General features: G+C 35.6%; 1 protein-coding gene across 1 annotated transcript; it reads right to left on the bottom strand.

The window, feature by feature from the left end:
• Positions 1-792: 792 nt before the first annotated feature.
• On the bottom strand, positions 793-14210 carry LOC106881948 (failed axon connections homolog). Its single transcript, XM_014932482.3, has 7 exons — positions 14070-14210; positions 12683-12809; positions 6891-7017; positions 4885-5081; positions 3802-4001; positions 2888-3004; positions 793-1824 (listed from the first exon to the last, which is right to left on the bottom strand). The coding sequence occupies exons 1-7, from the start codon at positions 14083-14085 to the stop codon at positions 1706-1708; spliced, it is 903 nt and encodes a 300-aa protein (XP_014787968.1). The 5' UTR covers positions 14086-14210; the 3' UTR covers positions 793-1705.
• Positions 14211-15322: the final 1112 nt, after the last annotated feature.

The following is a 15322-nucleotide window of genomic DNA, read 5'->3' as shown; positions in this document are numbered from 1 at the left end:
GTTTTTTTCCTACCCCCCCCCCCCATACTTACAGAGAAAATCGATTAAAACAACCTGCATGCGTGCGTGCATGCGTGTATGTGAGTGTGTGTCAATGAAGCCATTCATACATATATACATAATAAATAAATAAACTGAATGATAAATTTCATTGATCTCTCTCTCTCTTTGTTTCTTTCTCTCTCTCTCTTTCTTTCTTTCTTTCTAATCGCTGAAGGCACAAATAGCAGGATCGGTGGTGGCTTGTAGATAAAACTAGTAGGGTTAGGGTTAGGGTGGTTAGTAGGGATGCTGCTTCAGAAAATTTTTAGCTGTTGTTTTAATATTGTGTAAAAGGAAACAAACATATAAAAAGAATATTTATACATAAACTTGATTGGTTCATGTTTCAGGCACTGCTGGGTAGTGTGTTTAATTTGTTCACAGAACACTGCCGCGAATTCCCCTTGTTTTTCAAAAATCCCCCCTAAATCACAAAATAAAGGGGGGAAATATGCTCTATTTTACAAATCCCGGCAGCAACACTGAAGCTGGAAGCAGGATAATAATCTAATTCCACACTTTATCACATTCAAGACTATAAACACGTTTTAACTGCTCTCTCTCTCTCTCTCTCTCTCTCAGTGAGAGAGAGGGAGAGAGAGGGAGAGAGTTTCACCTACAGTTATCTTTCTATTCTTTTTTTTAAACTGACACAACTATCCTAAAAGTGGTATTTGTATTTTTTAACTGAGAAATATAGTAAATTTTTAAATTCTTAAAAGAAAAAAACAACAAAAAATAAGCATCAGATATGTGTAAATTATGTTTTAATCAAAACTGATTCATTAAATTTTATGTCTATTAATTAGAATGTTTCAAATATATTTTTGAATAAAGCATGCCACAACCTTTGACAGGCAGCTAGTTCAGTATCAAAAATCTTCAAGGTTTTATGAGGATTATCAAAGGCAGGGAAGCTCTTCAACTGTAGATGGAATATATATTGCAGATTCAGTTTATAGAAACCTCATTGTTATACTATGGCACTTGTATATTATTTGTGTTTTGAATATCAAATGAAGAAAAGAAATAATCGCTTTGTGAGTATTGTAAAAATAAAATTTCCACTGATGAACATCTCATTAAGCTATGAGCTTTCATATAAAAGATAAATGCCATATTGAAAATACAATGTGATTTAGCTTATCCATTGTTACAAGAGATGACTTCAGACAAATGAATATAACAGAGATTTGAGTTACTTGGATATATAACAATGTGGACGCATGTGGCTTTGTGGTTAGGGTGTTGAATTCATGATTGTAAGATTGTGGTTTCAATTCTTAGACTGGGCGATGCGTTGTGTTCTCAGGCAAAACATTTCATTTCACAATGCTCCACTCCCCTCAGCTGGTAAAAATGAGTATTCTTTTGATAGACCAGTGTCCTATCCAGAGGGGAACATATACACCAGAGAATCCAGGAAACCAGCCCTGGGAGTCTATACGACTTGGGAATGAACTTTATCCATTTTTATATGTAATAATGAAGAGTAGCTACTTAACATAGTTCTACCAATATTTGAAACCAAATATTTTTTCTGTTATAATTAATCAATAATACATTTAAATAAGTCTAAAGTATTAAAACTAATGAAAAAAGGAAAAGAAAAAAGAAAACAGTAAAATCAATATTGCATCAATGAAAAAAAAAGATCAATTATTTAGTCTTTCAGAGGCTGAAGACCAAATGTTGGAAATTTCAAGTCTGGAGCAACCCAGTCAGGCCAATACAAGTCTTTCATTCTTTCAAAGTAAGCTGTTAGGTTAGGGAATATTCCATCTAATAAAATAAAATAAAAAATATCATTAAATATATAATCTTATAATGAAAACATCTTATGTAAATAACAGAGAAAGGTTAAGAATAGAAACTTCCTAAAATAATCAAAGGGTTTGGCTGCAAAGTTTATACAATTGCTTACCATCTGTGTTGTCTTGGGTTCAGTCCCACTGTGCGAAACCTTGGGAATGTGTCTTCTATTATAGCCTCAGGCTGATTAATGTCTTGTGAGTGATTTTGGTAGATGGAAGATAAAAGAAGCCCATTGTGTGTGTGTGTGTGTGTGTGTGTGTGTGTGTGTGTGTGTGTGTGTGTGTGTGTGTGTGTGTGTGTGTCCCCGTCCAACGCTGCTTGGCAACCATTGTTGGCTTGTTTTGTTCAATTAAACCCTTCAGGACAGTGTCCTAGTATGACTGTAGTCCAGACTGAAACAAGCAAAAGACAAAATAATAAGACTATCAATTTAGAATCTTCTAATGGGTCTGCAAGTAACTTACCATAGGTAAAGTTGTACCACAACAGTTAGGTTTCTACTTTAGAACTAAAATATAATTCAGTCTTAAACAACAGCTAATCCTTTATTAAACCCAAATGCAAAGGTTAGAGTATTGAGCTCAGTTGTAAGTTGTTGGTTTGATTCCTGGCCCAAACGGAGAGTTGTGTTTTTTGAGTGTAGCACTTCATTTCCCATTACTGACCCTTTGGGGTCAAAAGAGCAACTCTTGTCTGTTTGTTTCTGCACAGACAGCTAAAACAGTTAATGGAAGCAAGATACATGCTATCAAATCATACTCAGTTGCAGATGATGGCTGTACCTAGTTTTCATAACACATCTTATAAACAAAAGAAATTTTAAACTTGTTCTACTAATATTTACTTACAGTGCTAATGTAATCTTCTCTGAATAAATAATTTATGTTTCAGTCAATCAGAGAACCAAATTTTATTGAATTTGATACCTTAGCAAAAAAAAAATTCAAAACTCTGAAAAGACCAAATTTTTCTTACCTCACACAGTAATAAACTTTCCTTGAGTATTAACTAGAATATTTGTGATACTAACCTTCAATGATCTTAGTGCAAAAGCTACTTTTCGGCATCTGTTTTGTCACTGCAATTATCCCAAATATAGCACAATCAGTCTCACAAGGTTTATCTCCCATGAGAAACTTCTTTTCACCTGATCAAAGATTAGTAAAGATTTAGATTATTGTATAAGAATTAATTAACAATGTTAACACTTTAAACTTATTGCAGATGGAAATACAATTAATTAAACTTAATTGGAAATGTTAAGTTAGATGTAAAATAATCACTCAGTGGATGACATGCTGAACCTCTGCAGCTCACTATTGGTCTTAATGGAATACCATTCTTGTGAATCTTAGGAAGACCGTACACGTGTGGTAGTTTACTGTGGTGTTGAGTCAGCTGTCTGTGCTTCATTGGTGTAAAGTGATCCTTGTTCTTGATCAAGATCTGTGACAACTTCCTCTCTGTTTTCAAAGTAGGGTCTTTCTTTACTTTGCTGTAGCTACCATCACTTATAAGACTTGCCAGTTTTTCCGAGTAGTCAGACTTGTTCATCACCACTGTAGCATTTCCCTTGTCCGCTGGAAGTATTAGGATGGAATTGTCACTCTGTAGTCTTTTGATAGCGAACGTTTCTTCCTCAGTGATGTTTGGTTTGGGAAGTTTCACTTTTTTTAGTACCTGTCTCACTTTCCACCTTAGTTCATCTTATTATTATTATTATTATTATTATTATTATTATTATTATTATTATTATTATTATTATCTCCGCTTTAGTGAAGGTGGAGGTAATAATAATAATAATAACAACAACATCAAAAAATACTTTAGAAATGAGAACCCAGGTTTGAAATTTCCCCAAGACACCTGATGAAGGCTGGAAGGTATATCAGCTGAAACATTGTGCTCAGACTATGATAGAATTACCTTTATAGAATAACTTACCAATAAAATCACAGAGTGCCTTTAAATCTCCCATTGCAATATGTTCCACTTCAGAACGAGAATGTCGACCAATACCCTGGCTATATGTTTGACTGAGAAGTATTCTCTTTATTCTCCAAATGATAATTTTTGGAACAGGAATCAGTTGTCGAAGAGATGGATCAGAATAACTGTAAACAAATCGACTGAGAGCCAAAGCCCTGAAGAATACAATGAAGAGAAAACAATAAGCTGAATTAAACAAAATTAATTTATGTTTCAATAGCAAAAAAGTTTACTAACAAAACATTAAAGAGGAGTAGATACAAACTGTATATTTAAGCATACATGTAAACACAAACACTTACCCTCATAGATATGTATACATGTATTTATGCATGTATTTATGTATACAAGTGTGTGTGTGTAAAATGCAAGTGTAGAAACATCAAGAAATATGTACACATGTCTTTATTAATGGTGTGTCTCAAAGCAAATTCAGGCAGAAATGATAGCTTATAATACATCAGATTAAAAACTCTTCATTGGGGGAAAAAATGAGGATAGAAAACTACCCGAGGGACTTGAATCATGCATCTTCTGGATTAACTGAAATAAAGCACAATAGAATTGGATATAATTAATTAGATTTATCCCCACTAAATAATTGTTATTTATTCTTCTATTTTATAGAGATTCAAGGTGAACTCAATCTTGGTTGCATCTGAAATTATATCATAGAGACATGGAACTCTCTCTTCTATAACCCCACTATTTTGGGGTTCGAGTTGGCAATAAAATTTTCAAAAAATACTTAGTCCCTGTTCAGCAAAGAAATGTCCATTATGCATGGATCATAAACAGAAGGAAATGATTTTGTCTAATCCTACCTGTCCAGAGCATAAACTCTATGGAGTTCTCACAATTGTTAATGGCTTTCACTGCAGAATGGTAACTTTAAAGATGTTCAAGCAGATCATGACCCCTAATCCACTAACCAGAAAATAAAAAGAAGTTTTAAAATATTGCTAACCAGATATCATAAAATTTTGAAAATGAAAAGAAACTGAAAAAACAAAAAAAAAAACAAAACAATTGATTTACCAAAATAAATTCTCTTCTACCATTTTCTGCATAGCTCTAGCAATACTTTGTTGTTCATCTGTGAGATGACTGTTACAATCAACATCGAATTTCTTATTTAAATACTCAATAATGAACTGGGAGTCACTGACAACTTCTCCATTGTATGTAATCCAAGGTGACTTGTGTTTCGGTGACATTTTATGGGTATATTCAACCTAGAAGTAAATGAAATATATATATGATATTAAATTTTGCATATAATTGGACGTTCAATATAGCGAACTAGGATTTTTTTCAGTAGCAGGGGATGAAAATAGAAGCCCTTGCTAACGGATAAGGAACAAAACATGGCCAACACGTGGATAATCCGGGTGGTTGAGAGAAAGCAACTCATACCTGGCGCATAGGAAAAATTTGTTGTCCATGTGAATTCTGGAGAAAAATTCCGGATAATTTTTTTCTTTCCTTTTTTTACAAGTGTGAATATTCCCCAAGGACGCTGTGTCTGCAAAGGACCAAGTTGTAAATTCAGTTACAACCCGAGGGAAAATGATTTGCAGTCTCCCGATTGAAATGGCGCCACAAATTTTCTGCTGAAGAAAACAATATGGCGGCGAGAGGCATCAGTGGTATATTCCTATGCGATGAGTGGCAGTCTGTTTGCGTAGATGACGTCACGAAGGAGAAAGAGGAATCCGTATTCACTGGTCAGAATTCGTCCGGGGTTCACCATTTTAGAAGGAATTAAGGTGTGTGCTGCATCGTGTCACCATTATAGATGGATAGGTTGCATTCCATCTAATGTGACTCCATTCAGAAGGCTGTAATATCATTTTACAGGAAACCCGGTATAAAGAAATACATGGAACAAGGTGGTAACTTTAAATACCTTTAATGTGACCACACACACACACATATATATATAAGCTGAATGATAAATGGAAATGGTGTGATGCGTGGAAGCCATGGTTTTCTCTTGTGCGTTACCTCCTATTTGCTAGTTGGCGTGTTGCGTGAGAGAGAGACTGACTAGATCACGTCTTTACTGTCTGACGTCTTGGCGAGAAAAGAGGGAGAGATGAGTGTCTGAACCTTAATGTTGCTTATGCCCTCTATTGTTTAACTAATTAGGCAACAGCCGTCAGGGGAGGTAACTACGCCTACAGTCATTTTGCTAAGTCAGTCTTATCCACCAACATACAGTCGTGCCGCTTCTTTACTTTATGTCTTTTTCTGCTACTTCATACAGCCACATTCTTCAATGAACCAACACATCATTCACTAAGTGGTTGGTCGGTCGATCTATTAGAAATACTCGTCAAATCTCCTTCAAACCACACTCTTCCTGTTTTAGAATAAGGATACATATGTTGTAGAATGCAGAACTAGATTTCCTGCACATGGGAAATGGCTACGATGGTCTCTACTGGGGAAACCTTTGATCATAAGTCTGCTCAATCGCGACTGATCTGGGCCTGAACAACTTCAACATCAATAACATTAACAACCCATCCTCATTTATATTGTACTTCACCTCCTCAGACGCGCTATCATGTACTGTCCTACAGTCATCCCTCACTAGAACTTCACCACTCTGGTGTAACCTGTTTATCTATCTATCTACATTACTTTTATTATCACAGACGCTGGCTTTGAGAATTCAGACTGAACTTTAACCTATCAATTTTATTAATTTGGGAGAGCATATAAAGAGCATGGTTGCTTCCCGCCTACTTTGACTAATTAATTTTAAGATAACTGCAAATTTAGTGAAACTTCTTTCAAGCCATCTTAGTAAATGTTAATCAAATGTTATCAATTATTTTTTTCCATTTAATCTAGATCTCAACCACTTACTTTATTTCTGAAGAAACATACCATTTACTATTGTTAAATCTAAACATGTCAGGCTTTACAGACTCAAGAAAATAGAAGTCTATTGCGCTTTTCACTAGCATAGAGAACGCCAGCATAAAACGATTTTGATGAATAATGTAGCGAAAACAGGTATAACGAGGTCTTACCTGATACGGCAACTTGGCCATACGGAGAAAAGTCTCTAGCTTTATGGCAAAAGGAGAGATGTTCGGAGCTTCTCGTATTCTTGGTATCAAATGAAGTATGATCATGTTTTCTGGATAAACTGTCTTCCTTTAAATAATTGAAAACAAAAACAGAAATGTCGTTAAAATATCAGATGACTCTGGAGGCATAAAAAGTAACGGTGACCTCCACGGAGTTTGAACTTTGAACATTGAGAGAGAAAAATAAATACTCGTGACTGTCCGTTATAAAACAAATATTCGTGCATCACCATTATTTATAAGTAAAATATTGTTTTCAAATTTTAGCACAATGCCAGCAATTTCGGAGGAAGGGATAAGTCGTTTACATCGACCCCAGTGCTCGAGTGGTACTTAATTTATCGACCGCGAAAGGAGGAAAAGCAAAGTTGAGCTCGGCGGAATTTGAACTCAGAACGTAAAGACGGCTGAAATGCCGTTAAGCATTTCGTCCGGTGTGCTAATGATTCTGCCAGCTGACTGCCTTAATTTGATAGGTAAAAGATTAACAAACGAACAAGGAGGATAGGTAAAGTTGATTAAATCGACCCCAATATTTCATTGGTACCTTATTTTATCAACCCTGGACGGCAAAAGTGATCCGAATAAGATTATAACTCAGCACGTAAAAAAAAAAACGTAACTAATTATCAGGTATTTCTCTTGGAAACTATAATGATTCTGCTTGTAAAATACCAATTTCACTACACCTTGCTAAGGTTCCATTAAAAAACTGGCAACAACATGGTTCACGGTGATATCGATTAAAACTGAAGCTACTAATATATTCATAAACAGAATTAGTCTATGAACGGGAATCGTCCTAACAGAGCCCGTCTCATCACAAAAATTATGCTGTTTTTCATTTGATGGCGAAAGTATCTTGAGTGGAAACGTTTCAGGTGTACAAAAGAGATTGAAAGATGTGTTTCCTGACACATATTTTGTACACTGCAGAAACCACTCTCTGGCCCTTGACCCCCAAGAATTTGGCTCTAGCTCTAGCTGCTATTGTAGCTGATGCACTGAACTTTGTTCACAATTGCACCTTTCTTCTGAAAGAGTTACCAATAAGACAAGTGCAATGGATAAACCTTTGTGGTGAGAAGATCGTCATGTTGCAAACCGAGTCTCCAACTCGTTGGTACACTAGAGCAACAACATTAAAACGGGCGAAAAGCAACAATACAAAGATTCTGAATGATACATCACTAAGAGCAACAACAAAGGCTAGTGTCAAAGAGTCGCTGAAACAATCTAGCAAAGCTTTCGCTTTGCTCGGTATTAAGGTGACTGGGGATGTATTTGGAGTATGGGAACCAGTGGCACGTAGCTTATAGCCGGAGTTTGCTTGAAGCGGATCGAGAAGTTGAAGAATTGTCATTAAAAAAACGAGAAGAGATAAGGTCTTTGAAAGGTATTTCGACGGAATATCCTCTACTGGCTTTGTGAAAATGTTCCCCAACACTTCTCGTTCGAAGAATACGCCGCCGAATTTCAGACATACAACAACTACTGAAAAAGTCTCTCTCTCTCTGGAAAACAAAACTTTGCCTAGATCAGTGTATGACATTGTAAAGAAATGCAGAGCTTCTGATGTTATTCGTTGCATAACATTAACGTAATTCTCAGGGAGGTTCAGCCTCACATAATATGACAAGGCTGGCTCCTTTGAATTACAGCTACAACTCGAGACATATATATATATATATATATATATATATATATATATATATATATATATATATATATATATATATATATATATATATATATATATATATATATATATATATATATATATATATATATATATATATATATATATATATATATATATGAATGTATTTGTGTGTGTGTATATAGTTTAGGTCAGTTAAAACATGTTTGCAATAATGAGTGTCGTGTGGTGGAAATAAAAGCAATTACCAAACTTTCATAAATCCATTTATTATTTCGTTCTTTTGCATTTCAATTTGTACATTAAAGTTCTTTGAATATATACGATGTATTTTAAGGTTAAATAGTAATTCCGTTTACGTTTGTGTAAGTGAGATAGTTTGGTTGGATTATATAGTCATTGGTGATACATTACTTTCTATATTCTGTAATTGTCACAATATACCTTTCTAGGCCTGAGTTTTTTGTGTAGAGGGGGGGGGGGGAATTGATTAGATCGACTCCAGTACACAACTGGTACTTAGCTTATCGACCCCAAAAGGACGAAAGGCAAATTCAACATTGGCAGAAATTGAACTCAGAACGTACAGACAGACGGTCACAATAATAAAACATTTCTCATGAAACCAGTACACTGTTTACAGATGCTTACATTTTTTATGTTTTCCGTGAATTTTTCACGGGTCCAGCTAGTTAATATAATAATAATAATAATAATAATAATTATTATTATTATTATTATTATACCTTTTAATATTAAGATTGATATTAAGATTGAAAAAAATCCACTTTGTTTGTAAAACACTTTGGACCCGAGTTTACAAATTTCATTCTCGGGCCACTGTAGTCAGGCAACGAGAAATTTAATCAGCATATTAAAAGATATATGGGACGTGACTGGGAAAGATCTCATAATCAAAAGCAATAAAACGTCACTTCGTTGTGAAAGTTAATTTCAACTCTCTCAGCTAAATACGGACACAGGATATATGTTCTTATCTCTGTTAAACTAGGTCACATGACGTGCAATGATATCTCAAGTAGCGAAGATATGGACTTTCACCTGCATTCACGAAATTTCATAACATTTCAAAATAAAACTAAAAATCAATCTGAACGTCCTTAATTTTCAACCCGAAATCGAATTACCAATATTCATCGAATTTTCATATGAAATATCAATTTTATATAAAACTGATATTTTACTTAAAAAATGCGTACTAAGCTTGCACTTCTGAATTACCAGTACAACCCTCGTCTGCCCCAAATTCACTCACAAGGCTAGGGACGACCTAGAGTTATGGCAAAGGCACTTGTCCAAGATGCCATGCACCGCAGCAATTTAGAAACGCCCATAGTTGCGAAGCACTGTTCTTAATCGCTCATCCAAGAATATGTTCACTTTCTTTATTAATCAAAAGAAAGATAACGCGATAAATGAATACAGAGAAGGAAAGAGAGGAAGGAGGAGCACCAATGACCCAAAGCATGGACATGCTGGGCAGTTCCCCGGAGACACTATGTGTCTAAGGGTCCATTATGATCTAGGTATGCTGTTGTTGTATCAGGTCATCCCATAAGTTCTGTCCGAATTTTGAATAAAGAAAACAAGTGATCAAGTGTCATATTTAATTGAAATTTAATCATCCATGTACTTTCCCTGATTATCTATTACTTCCTTCCATCTATTTACAAGCTTTTTAATCCCATCAATGTAAAACTCTTTTGGATTCAAAGCGAAGAACTCTGAAATGTCAGTTTCGACCTCCTCCTGGCTTGCGAAAGTTATGTCCCCCCCACCCCAAATGATTCTGTAAACTACGAAACAAATGGTAGCCTGAAGGAGTAAGGTCGAGAGAATAAGGTGGATGAGGAATTTTTCCTAACCAACCTCTTCGATCTTCTATGATGTGATCTTTGCAGTGTGGGGTCGTGCATCGTCCTGATGAAACATCACTCCTTTTCGATTCACTAAAGCGGGTCTTTTTTTTCTTCAAAGCTTGGTTCAAACGCTCTAATTGCTGACAGCAGACTTGAGCATTGATTGTTGCATTAGGTGGTAACAATTCAAAGTGAATTACTCCTTTGCAATCCAACCAGATAGAGAGAAAAACCTTTTTCCCATGAAGTTCCCTTCTCGGTTGTGGTTGGGCTGTTTCCCTTTTACCAAGCCACTGTTTACAACGTTTAACATTTCGATAGAAGATCCATTTTTCGTCACCAGTCACAAGTCTATCCAAAAAGGGTGAAATGAGTTCACAAGAATGGAGAGAAGAGCAGCTGTCAACTCGGGATTTGCGGTTGCTTTCGGACAATTCATGAGGCACCCATTTTCCAAGTTTAGGAACCTTTCCAAGTTGTTGAAGATGACAATGAACAGTTGTATGGTTTGAACTAAGCTTTATTGCCAATTCTTCAACTGATAATGCAGGATTTTCTTCAAGTAATGCCTCAAGGAGCTTATCATCAAACTCAACTGGACGTCCTGTTCGATCTTCATCTTCAAGGCTAAAATCTCCACTTCTGAATTTTGCAAACCATTTTCTGCAAGTTCTTTCATTCAAGCATTCTTTCCCATAAACTGAGTGTATGTATGTTTCGAGTCGCTTCGGCTGCAGAGTTTCCTTTTTTGTACTCATAAAGCATTATGTGCCTCAAATGCTCTTTGGATACTTCCATGTTAGAAAGGATTTTAATCAAAGAAATTTTAATTCTATTATTCTGTAAAATAATATTTAATTAGTTTAAATGTACACGTGGTAAGTGGCTTGCTTACAAACCACATGGTTTCGGGTTCAGTGTCTTCTACTATAGCCTCGGGCCGACCAAAGCCTTGTGAGTGGATTTGGTAGACGGAAACTGAAAGAAGCCCGTCGTATATATGTATATATGTGTGTGAGTGTGTGTTTGTGTGTCTGTGTTTGTCCCCCCAACATCGCTTGACAACCGATGGTGGTGTGTTTACGTCCCCGTAACCTAGTGGTTCGGCAAAAGAGACCGATAGAATAAGTACTAGGCTTTCAACGAATAAGTCCTGGGGTCGATTTGCTCGACTAAAGGCGGTGCTCCAGCATGGCCACAGTCGAATGACTGAAACAAGTAAAAGAGTAAATGCATGAAAATAATTTTTAATTCCATTAGACATTCTAAAATACTATTAAATTTCATTCAATTTTAAAAAAAGGTAAAATCGGACAGAACTTATGGGATGACCTGATATATCTAGGGGCACCAGTGAATTGCTTTGCTTGCGGAGCAACAATACTGTTAAGGTGACCCCGGAGAAGAGATGTCGTAACACTAAGTAGGTAGAATAAGAACAAGGGGCGGTGAGCTGGCAGAATCGTTAGCACGCCAGTCGAAATGCTTAGCGGTATTTCGTCTGCCGTTACGTTCTGAGTTCAAATTCCGTCGAGGTCGACTTTGCCTTTCATCCTTTCGGGGTCGATAAATTAAGTACCAGTTACGCACTGGAGTCGATGTAATCGACTTAATCCCTTTGTCCGTCCTTGTTTGTCCCCTCTATGTTTAGCCCCTTGTGGGCAATAAAGAAATAAGAATAAGAACAAGGAGCAATGAGAAAGAGTGAGTATGACGAGCTGTTAACCATAGAAAATAACGTTTCTTTTCTTTGTTGATAATTTGGATCTTATTGGATATAAAAATTTATATATAATTCATCATTATTAGAATGTATATTTTGGACTTACCTTGCTACCTCAGCTCCTCACGGAACCGTAGATACAAGGTATGCCCTCTCCAGGTCTGACTACAATCGATTTCTTTCAAAAAAGAAAGCGGGCAGGCAGAAAGAGATAGAAAACAAAGTCGATCTCAGTACAGAAGTAGTGTTTTATTTATCGACACCGAAAGGATGTAAGGAAAAGTTGACCTCGACAGCATTTGAAAGCAGAAAAAAAAGTGGGAATGAATATTACAAGGATATCCATCAAACGCTCTAGTTGCTTATACTTCGGATTTCACTTCTTTAAAATCTCCTTTCGGGGGTTGGGTGAGAGAAGAAGAATATTTCATAATGCATTTTAAATGCTTAAGATGAGTAAAATATTTACCTTCTGCATCGTAAAAAGGCGAAAAGAAGGCCTGCGGTAGTAAGCACTGCAACACCAGTAGCAATAGTCCATTGCGATATTGTGTTCTGTGATATCATTGTAGATGTGTTGAATACGGTTTCGTTCCCTAAAAATAAAATGGATAATAGAAAATGCAGTGTGTAGACGTTTGTAATCACTCAGAACCATATAATTCTATATTTCGTTTTATGTGAGGAATAAAGTTTACTCTATGATAATATCGATAAGAGAAAGGTAGGAAAGAAAACAAAATGTTGTGTCCTACATAATTTCACGATATAATTTCATTATATGAAGTAAACTTTAGAATGAAAAATATCATTTTTGTTATCAGTACTTACAACCAATGATCACCCATTCACTCAACTTTCAGGAAATTATAGCAAAATTACCCTTGATTCACACTTTCCTATTTTAAACAAAGAACATAAATAATGTATCCATATATGGACTGGCTCCTGTGTAGGTGGCACGTAAAATACACCATTTCGAGCGTGGCCGTTGCCAGTACCGCCTGACTTGCCTTCGTGCTGGTGGCACGTACAAAGCACCCACTACACTCTCGGAGTGGTTGGCGTTAGGAAGGGCATCCAGCTGTAGAAACTCTGCCAAATCAGATTGGAGCCTGGTGTAGCCATCTAGTCCACCAGTCCTCAGTCAAATCGTCCAACCCATGCTAGAATGGAAAGCGGACGTTAAACGACGACGATGATGATTATGATATTTACTAAAAAAAAAAGTGATTTTGGGTTTCACTTTGGACAAAGCAAAAGCAACCAACAATTACAGTCAGGCCAATAGAAAATTGGTAATAGGTCCAAGTCAGATGTGAAATGTAGTCCCCCACCCCCACCACTATTCATCAACAGGCAAAATATGAAACGTAAGCCCCATTTCAAACTGTTGATTTAGGTGTTTTAGTAATCAATGCTAAATGCATATGGTTTATAGATGGATTATAGATATATTATCCATATGATGTATATGATATACCTACACATAACAGTTCAGAAGAAAAGAACTAGAACGAGTTAAAAAAAAAAAAAAGATAACTCTTTGCCTCTAACCAGGGGGAAGTAGGTTCTTCAAAATCATAGGCTTACTCTAGCTAGTCCTCCCGATCCATTTCTTCTATAGGTTGCTCACTGGAATAATGCTTCAAAATGCAACTCAAGCTCCTTTAGGAATTTTGTTGATTTCTCTTGATAATATTTTTCCTAGATTAAATTCTATTTTAATCATTATTTTTTAAAAAAGGAAATACAAAATGAACATTATAATAACGATATCTTAGGCATTTACTAAATAATGATTTTTTAAAAAAATTCTTTCGCCAAAAGAAAAATATTATTCCAAGTTTACTTACTTTTTAAATTTGACATTTCTTCAGACAATGTTTATCCATTGAGTAACAGCGGCGACTAACTGAAGAATTCGTAAGAGAGGATAATCTTTCTACATTTCTAAATGTCAGTCAGCCCGCTCTAATTTACCGAATTTAGGTCATATGGGAAGATGTACAAGATATTCTTTAAATGTTTCTAAATCGCAAGAGGAGAAGAGAGAATGCACGCTTTACCTCCCTCCCCTCTCTCTGTCTTTCTCTCACATATATATACATACACATATATACACACACGTGTGTGTGTGTGTATGCGTGGGTTATGAAGGAAAAAGGGGTTGAATAAATCCAGGCGAATACCTTAGTAAGCACTCCTTGTAAGCAGAACCCGGCTAACAAGATATCTATTCAAGATTATAGTAATTTGTATAAGATGCTTATTCCGTGTGACAGGTGCAAACTGTATCCGAGGTTCATCACCAGTAAGTATTGTCAAAGTAAATTCGTATTTAAATGTATAAGGTTATTGAGTATGAATCACTTCCAATAGAGAATGGAATGTACAGTGAGATCATTGCCTATTTGTAATATTAGATAAATTCAATTTTGTGAACGTTGAATAAAATCACATTAAATAAAATGTGTTTCTAAAAAAGAAACAGTTAAGTCACTAACTATTACAAATGATGCCAATAAATGAAATATATTCCAGAGAAAGGATGCATCGCATTACTTTAGCTGTGAGAAATAGAGACCTCGATTTGAAATTAGAGTGAGTTTCTATATGGATAGGAACGGAACACCGGAAAGCTAATAAGCGGGTGAAATAAGAATAGGGAAGGGGAAAACATTAGAATGAAATCCATGTATTGAATTCATTAATCCGAATTCGGATTAGTTGGAAGATTATTTCTAACATTATTCTAGGTTGGTTCAAGGGAAGAAGTAGTGTTAAAGATAACGTAACTAAGAAAAAGAACTTACCTATTTGCCTCAGAGCAAGCTAATCATTGAATGTATTTGTTTTGAAAAGCTAAGAATATTCTATTGTATAAATTTGAGAATCTAATCGGAAGTTCATTATATTTATTATTCATTAAGTTGGGGTGCCATTCAAGAGGTTCAAATGTTTCTTCTAGACACAAATTGCACTGAGAATTCCCGCAACTATAAGGAGGCGCATTTCTTATAATAGACCACGTGACAGAGTATTTAACATTATTCTCATTGAGTCTCCAAATAAATTTGCTTAATGACGTAACATTTTCTTTTTTATA

This window comes from Octopus bimaculoides, chromosome 6 (assembly GCF_046866305.1).
Source record: "Octopus bimaculoides isolate indiv1 chromosome 6, ASM4686630v1, whole genome shotgun sequence".
Taxonomy (NCBI): Eukaryota; Metazoa; Mollusca; class Cephalopoda; order Octopoda; family Octopodidae; genus Octopus; species Octopus bimaculoides.
The sequence above is the reverse complement of the archived record's forward strand: the minus strand, read 5'-3'. Positions and strand labels throughout refer to the sequence as shown.